This window comes from Histoplasma capsulatum, assembly GCF_000150115.1.
Source record: "Histoplasma capsulatum G186AR genomic scaffold supercont2.14, whole genome shotgun sequence".
Lineage (NCBI taxonomy): Eukaryota > Fungi > Ascomycota > Eurotiomycetes > Onygenales > Ajellomycetaceae > Histoplasma > Histoplasma capsulatum.
The window spans coordinates 372,464-381,073 of NW_025544814.1; the positions used below are offsets into that span (position 1 = coordinate 372,464).

Here is an 8,610-nt window from a genome sequence, read left to right on the forward strand (position 1 = left end):
GGGTGGCCAAGAGACCCAATTTCGAGAGGGAGGACCACCCTTCCCCCCCCTGTTTGTCGCGGGTGCGGTTCTCCCCCAATTGTCTCTCGGGAGAACTTTCCGTCAAACAAAAGATCCCATTGGGGGGCGGGCCAGCGCCCAGGGGGGGGCACGAAAAAATTCCTTTTTGGGGCAGGCCCCCCCCGCCTCGCCTCCCTCGGTGGAAAAAACGGCCGGTTTTTTGGGGTCAGCTCCGGGCGGGCAGACAAAAAATTTCCCCCCGGGGTTGAAAACAACCCCGGACCCTGTCTCATCTTTTTTTCACAACGAGAGGCAGATTGCTATAAACGGGACTGGTTTGGGGTTGTGTTACCACTTTTTCACCAGGGGGCGGGGGGGGGGGGGGCCGGGTTGAATTCGTCCAGAAGAGTGAGTGACGCAGATTGGGGCGGTGGAAGGGGACCGGGCTGGGCAGAAAAAGGATAGAGGAGGTGCGGAGGAAGTTAAGGTTGGCGCTCAAGAGGAATCAATCCCCAAGAAGAACTAATAACAGCGTCAAAACTGCGTCGAAACAGCGTCGACTGCATCAACGGCCGCTGGGTGAATATTATGATTTAAGGAGGAGGTCCCGACCACGGCAAAAGACGAGAAATAAACGAAGCCGGGCAAATTACGCAGTATAAAAACGAAAGTGGTTAACTATTGGTTGGCCGAAAAGCGAATCTTTGGTCGTTCACCAGACAGGCCGCGATTACATGAGCTAATAAGAGCCACCACCAAACCCAGGGAACCGCCGAAGAGGGCAGAGCGACGAGAGCGACGAGAGCCGTCCAGCTGGGTGGAGAAAAATGGTAACAAATCACTAGTATAAGAAGGGAATCAAGGGACGCCCTCGGCCCTTGGACGCTCAGGACGACAAGAACGGGAGCAAGTCTCACATATGCAGCAGCAGACACGGATGGAGCATGGCGGATTGGAGATAACAAGGCTCTCTGTTCCACTTTTGGTTTTTTGGTCGAAGGAGTTTAGTGGCAGTGGTGGCGGATATTAATGAGAAAGGATGGTTCCGAAGAGCACGCGTAGTTATTTCTAGTATGGGTTACGAAATTTCATCCATGAGCCGGCATGGTTGTTTTTTCTTAAAAAAAACCCTTTTAAAACCAACAACGGGAATAATAACTAGTTCAGGGTGAAAAAGGAAAAGGCAGGCAGAGAGAAGTAACTAATCACTACTCTTAGTTATCACTATTTTGTGTTCTTATTGAATGGAGGCAAACGTCGAGAAGAAAAAGTAAAAATATATACGCGCTACTACCACTACCACTACCACGCCACACAAGGGCGTGAGAGACAATTTCGCACGTCTTCGGCCAGAGCGGCAGAGAGGGAGGAGTCAGGAGTTAGCGGAGGTCCCGCAGCAACAGGGAGCAAGCAAGCAGAGTTTGGCCCGGAAACAGGCTGATCCTTCGTTGTCTTGCAAAAAGAAAAGAGGAGGACGCAAAAGTAAATCCCAAGACTGGTTTGGTTGGTGGTGTCTGAACTGTGGATTTCCTGCCGCATCCAAGGACTGACTGACGGAGTAATGATCAATTAATGGACAAGGACAAGGACTATGCTGCTCGCTCGCTCTAGTTACCGTCGACTGACTACTGCTGCTGCGCACTGAGTCAACTGGCCCCGAAGTTTACTAACTTGGCTTGGTGCAAACAAGAGATAAGGAAAAAGAAAAAAGTAAAAGGAAGCGAAGACCACGGGAGACAGGAGAAAGCGAAAAAAAAAGGAAGAAAAAAGAAAGCAAAAAAAAGGGAAAAACAAAAAACCCTCTGGCGGGCGTCAGTCACTGCTGGGTCCCCTGTAACTAGCCTAATTCAATGAAAAACGAAGTTCCTGGGTGGAGTTGGACGACTCCAAAGTTACCCTCCCTCCTCCTCCTAGGCCAAACACGATGTTCCATCCCCGACAGCCGACAATTACGAATTACGAGGTGGTGAGTTATTGCCTGGATGCTGCATCAGACAGGACTCGGATGCTGGGGCCTAACAGGACTCCGGCCGTCTGACCTGGCCTTGACTTGACATGACTTGACCTGACGACGACAACGGACGACGACGACGGTGACTCGCTGCAGATGATATCCACAGCTGCTCCTGCTGCTGCTTCTTCTGCTGCCAGTGCCAGCCTGCCACTACTCGCTCGGCGTGGACTGGCTGATTTCAAACAATGGATCCAACCACTAATCGGAAGCAGCCAGGGCGTGCGATTGGGCGTGATACGGGGTTTGCAACTGACAGCTCGCAGACTGGGAACAACCCATCACCACCCATCACCACCCTCACAAAAGTCACCACCATGGGGCGGCGAGGGCGAAATGTGTGGGTGGGCGTGTTTTGTGTCTGGATACGCGAGCGAGTGCACACAATAATGCACGGCTACCGTATTTTCGACCCCAGTCTCAGTCCACAGTTATGCGTTTGAATACATAATAATCCTTTCTCTGGATCGGAAACCCCATGAACATCACCCCCAACCAACCAACCAGCCCCTTTTATTTAAGAAAGAACTAGAAGGCGCGCATTCGATGCTGATTTTCCAATCTGATCGGCTCAACCACAGGCAGACCGGCCCCCAGGTAATCAACTAGGACCGCGTTTCTGCTCCGCTGACTGAGGGGAAAACGGATAGTTTTAAAAATAATACAATAGACTCCTGTACAGTGCTGCATGAAACCAGTCGAATCAAGAAGTTGAGGAAACAAACACCCATTTTTCAAATTCTCTGCAGTACGCTACATGTATGAATTCTGTACGGAAATATGTGCTCTGTGATAGTTAACCTTCGCTCACCGACAATGCATTCATCCATTCCATCCATTCATCCCATTCATCACACACGCAGCAGCGGGCCGGAGAAGCCCAAACCAAGGAAGGAGGCAAAATTTCCACACCCCCAAAATTGCAATCATGTTTCAGCGACTGAAGCCTGTTGAATGACACCAGCGGCATTCCTTAGCACCTGATCAACGAGTTCCAGGCATCATCTGGGCACACCTAGCTATAACTTATAAGCCCTAAGAAATCACTGCGAAATCATTTGATCCCGTCCTTTGGATGAAACTGTGAAATTTAGCAGCTCGGCCACTAGTATTTTATTCGACTGCCTCGGTAACTATCAGGGGACAGACTATGGAGGAGTTATCCATGGATGCCATCGTTGGCTCAATTTCAATTTTATTTTTTATTTCTCCGTCCACTGGGCAAGATGCAAGGAGCTGTTTTGGTAAACCAGAATACTTTATAAATTTAGCTAACCCACATCTCCTTGTCATTTCAGCTCCTTTGAAAGCCCCCTCCCTCCCATGACGGACGAGGGGGAAGGGAAGGTTTTTTCGGTGGGGTTACGACGTCGCTCCCAGAAATTACCCATTCAGAGCAAAACGAATAACAGTAATCATAACCTTGAAATGTGTGCAGTTAGTTTTTTTTTTTTTTAACGCTGAGGCTACGGCTCGTGTACCAGCTGCAAACAGCAAGCGAACAAAAGAAGAAAGAAAGAAAGCAAGATCAAACTCGACCTCTGGTCCTTACGTAGGCATTTGTCATCACTACACAGAGTGGTTACATACATACTCCGGACAAAGTCCAGGGCAAACAAGTCCCACCAACCCTCTATACATATTATTTCTCAGGGACTGTTGTTACGTTGTCTACCATTTGTTGTTGTTTTGAGTTGAAACTTCCAAGCTCACAGCAACGAGAACAGAGGGTTTTTTTTTATTTTTAAGTTCGCGCGCAATCTCTGTTTGTTATTTATTTGAGTTTTACTCGGAACATTGGTGAGAGAGGGGTATCCATGGATTTCGTATATATATATAACGAACTTATACGGAGTACTATCATATACAGGTAATTAAATTAATTTGAACAGGCGCCACAGAAGTGGCATCCAACTTATTCTATTTCTGCAATATAGATTATTTGCTGCTTCCTTTTGCTGAACTTAATTCAACAGAATCTCTCCTATACTAATCAGCAGTTGTGCTACTAAATACGATACATCATGTGCGATGGTTAATCTGGAGCTAGCTAACTTAACTACCAAGGTATGGATATACGGTTCATCATGTGCGGTCGCTAAGGCAAACCACCCGACTCTGTATATAATTGAAATGTAGTTTTTCGCGTATTTTCAGTATTCATATGACCTGCTAGCTTCTTACAATTAGCTTCGTCACCACCATTTCTTGGAGTTCTCCTCGTCAAAGAAGACAAACAAGACAAACACGAGCAGGTACTCTCTCATACCATATTAGCGTGGTGGTATGAAGTGGGTGCTGAAGTACGTGAAATTATAAATTTGCTTAAAATTAATTCTTGTCAAACATTGAAAACCTATCTTTATAAGTCATGCAGTAAATTAGTTAGACGAAACTTATAGAACTAAAATTTGTAGCTTTTTATGATATGAGACAGCAAATAAAAAGTTGAAATTTGTTTGTATTTTGAGATGGCCCGCTCGCTTATGTGGCCCGCCATTACAAAGCTTATTTTTTTGAATTCTCCCTCTCCCTATCTCTATCTTTATTATGTGGTATTACGAAGACTTTGGTGATGTATCTTTATTGAGATATTGTATTATGAAGATGGATGATATCGAGGAGCTCTGATGTGGGGATTTTTGTGCTAATGCTAGTGAGATATATAACAAGTATCTAACACAGATTACTCCCTCCCACTCATCCGCCCACCTTCCTGCCTGCCTGCCTGCCTGCCTGTCTATAAACAATGTCAAGATGTAGTGATATCTAGTGATGATATCTAATGGTATGAATATCTAACAATATCTACCCATGATATTTATCGATGATGTTGATTGCTCTGTGGCGGGTACGCATTCCTGAGTAATGTGGCGGCTTCCATTCTTTTTTTCTTTTCTGTTTCTTTCACGCCATTCCGACACTTAACCACTTTTGAAGTCAGAAAGGGCTTCTCTAAAGTAGTACTGAGTGTGAAAGAGTCATGTTCCAGAGCATTAGACTGAATATTTCATCGGAAAGGGTCAGAGAGAGCATCAATGAGAAGCGCCGAATACCACAAATCAATGTAGAAAGAAAACTGGGACTTTCAAGTCGAAATCAGGCGACAATCACTCGAAAACAAGACGAAAAGCGGCCTTTCTTGTAGCCTGCCCCAACAAATGCAGGGTTGTAGGACACGCATGTCAGCTCCATATGCTTGGGAGCGATCGTGGACGAGGTGATGAGGTTGGGCAAGGCCTCCAGGTCAGCCTTGTTTGTATGGCTGTTTTGGATTCAGACCAAACTCTCCTCCCTACACAATGATTTGCCGCTGGGCATGAATTCGATCCTCAGCAGCAGGGTCCTGATGGCATAATTTTACTCCAAACGCACAGCGGGAAACCACAGGCTCCATCTCTCCCCCTCAGGCCGAGCAAACGTCGCAAGTAACGGGGTTCCCCATTTTCATCTCACACGTTTCTCAAGGTCCTGGGTGTCAAAGGAAAAAAAAGTTCGTCAGCTTTTTGCCTATCAAGTCTTTGACAAGAATTGAAGCCCTTGACTTGTTTCACTATTCCATACTTCGATCGGAAGTTCCTGAACTTGTATTTGTATTATCTCCAACAAGACCCTGACTTCATTGAGTTCGATAAAGATTGAAACTTGGTGAAGTGAGATGTCCTAAGTGCAAAATGAGCAATATCACTGGGAGAACCTCTTGTGAACTATGTGGTGTTTAGCTGCCTGCCGCCATATCCTGACCTGTCATGCTAAATATGGTATGTATAGATCAGTCTCGATTAAATTCGATTTTAACATTGACGACTGAAAGGACACTGCTATTAATCAGCAAAGCGGCATGATCACTCTGGAAAAGAAACAGGCTGGCTGATCCTAAATGTCAAATTTTGTCGGAAACAGTGCCATTCGTTGCTTTTTACTGTGGAAGATCTGTGGGAGAGTAGCTCACTTCCATTCTTATGCTTCACTTGGGCATGCTCAATCCAGAACTATTTAAAAAACTTAATCCTCTCTCGTCCAAATTCGGATATTTGCGCAAAGCGTAGAAATCCAACCAAAAATTGCGGGCCTCTGTATGATCCGGCAGATGCATGCGTAGTAAATCTTTCCATTCTTTGTCCTCTTGCCCTAGACCAATTCCTGCGCAAGTAAACTCCCACCAAACAGGAAAGTAGCCCGAAGATTCCCAGTCCAGAATACCTGCCAAGTTACCATTATCCACGATAATATTGACATTGGTAAGGTCGGCGTGGGAGAATGTATAGGGAGCAGCACTTGGCATACGTCGACGTAGTTCCAAGCGAATTTCCTCTGGCACATTTGACAAGGCCAACGACATCTCAGCCCACAGCTCATCATCTGACGAAAGGGGCCCATGCCCAATGCCGTAGCCATTCAGAAATAGAAACGCCGAGTATAGTGGTTGTCCGCCTATGCTTTCCATTCGGTTCGAGTGAAGCCCGCGAAGCTGCATCAAATAGTCAGCGGTCTGCTTTGCGACGCGTTCTTTGTCCGCTGCGGACATGGTGGGCCAGATTTCACTCAAGGGTTGTCCTTGAATCCGTCTGGTGAGCAGGAAATATGTCCCGTCGACTTCCTGCCACTCCTCAACGACTTTGGGTATAGGTATTGAAGTTCTTTCAGCCAAAAAACGAATGTTGAGGGATTCGAAGTTGGGTGGCTCAATGGACCGTTCTTTCAGAACCAGGTTTGATCCCAAAGACCATGCTCCTCGATTACTGACACCGTAGAAAATTTTCACATGGCTATTATAGCGACACCCCGCTTGGCGTGTTTCTGACCAGCTACATGCCGAGCAGATGTTTTCGGAGGCCATCTGGGAAATAGAGGGCAGAAGTTGTCTTGGAGCAAGTAGTAGGATAGAGAAATAAGATGGATATATCCTTGGAGGAGTCTGGGGCTCTTATTTATACGCTGGCACCGAAGTTGAACTAACCAACACACGTTTTTTCAACCCTTTCCCTCACACCGCCGAATTGAACCACTGATGGTACTCTTGGGAGGGATACTGGTTGCGGGCGGGTTCACGGACACGATCTTGTACGCATCCGTCGCCAACCTCAAAAAGTTGACCAATCAAATCATATGGCTCCAGGAATGTATAATTGCTCACTCCCCATCTCCCACCTATATATATCTAGTATCTATCTACTAGTATATTAAAACTTAACTAACATTGGAAACTATAGTTATAACAATCCAGTGGTGACTATTGATGATATGAAGATCTAGTTGGCGATATTTATCGATGTGCTATCTTTGCTGATATGAATATGTAGTGATATACAGATTGCTCACTGCCTCCACATCAGCCATACGAAAATAGAAAATTATATATTTTTGTACGGCACATTGGGCAGACGGGCAGCCAGACAGCCAGACATACAGCAATATAGATAGATGGATAGATAGACAGATAGATGGTATGAAAATAGTATATTTCTCGATATTCATATCCTTGATAGATACCATCGGTGGTTATAGTTAAAAGTTCTATGATTATGAGACAATCAATTTTTACTGATGTGGGTGTATATGTGGCATCATGAAATCCATGTAAAATGCAGGCAGAGGCACTCATTTCTCGGGGTCAATTTTCACGGGTCCTTTCACCTATATTCTAGCTGTAACACTACAAGTACATGGGTTTTTATATCTGACAAGGGAGAAATAGGAAATAGCAAAACCAAAAGAAAAAAATAAAGCCATGAAACGAGGAGATGGACATGAAAGGGGAAACAAAAAATATTGAGGACAAAAGGAAAAGGGGGAAAGGGTAACACAGAAAAGAAGAGTAGAAAGGAGATTTCATCTGAGGCACGGCACCGGAACAAAAGAAGGGTAGGAAGAAGGGGTTTGGAAAGGGAATGCAAACATGGATTGGAAAAATGCAAGTTGAATGGCGATGTCGCATCTGACATAGGTGAGAAGAGCGCATTCGGGGTTTATTTTATGTTATTTTATTATAATACCCCCGGTTGTATCAAAAGGAGGAAGGGAGGAAGGAATTAATTATCCAAGGGCATTGGAGGACAAAACAATAGATATGGTAGTCTGCAGCCCCCACAGACGGCATCCTCCATTCTGATACCCAGAGCCGTTGGGATGAAAAGGGAAGGGAGAAACAAAACATCCAGAGAGTCGGGATAAACGAAACAGTCACAATTTTTGTTCATGGAAGCTAAAGCGACAACCATTTTGGTTTTTGTTATGGCAGGCTTCGCGATCTGTCTTTCGTTCGTTTATGTATGTCAAAATATGGTACGGGTATTATTGCCCCTTTTCATCCCGCACCGTCCATTCGTCAATATATGAGCGTTGAGGAAGCGTCAGGTCGTCGTTGCATATGCTGTAGACTTCTTTTCTTAAAGGGAAGCAGGAGTCGATCTGTGCAGAGAGATGTCATATATATCATCTCTTTCACCACAGTGCTTGCTTTTTCTCGTTCTTTCGAGCGTGTTAAGTTTACGTCGCAGTTACTTCTCCTCGGAAAAGGGCGTTTTCATTTCGTTCGTCGAATGTCAAAGAGAAAAATATTCCACAATTCGGAATCAACTCGAAAAATCCCCCCCCCC

At 45.4% G+C, this 8,610-nt stretch overlaps 1 protein-coding gene across 1 annotated transcript; it reads right to left on the bottom strand.

Annotated features, from left to right (window-relative positions):
- Window positions 1–5,978: 5,978 nt before the first annotated feature.
- On the bottom strand, window positions 5,979–6,851 carry HCBG_07775 (uncharacterized protein; the record flags this gene model as incomplete). The annotated part of the gene is made up of 1 exon (XM_045434824.1): window positions 5,979–6,851. The coding sequence occupies one exon, from the start codon at window positions 6,849–6,851 to the stop codon at window positions 5,979–5,981; it is 873 nt and encodes a 290-aa protein (XP_045284130.1).
- Window positions 6,852–8,610: the final 1,759 nt, after the last annotated feature.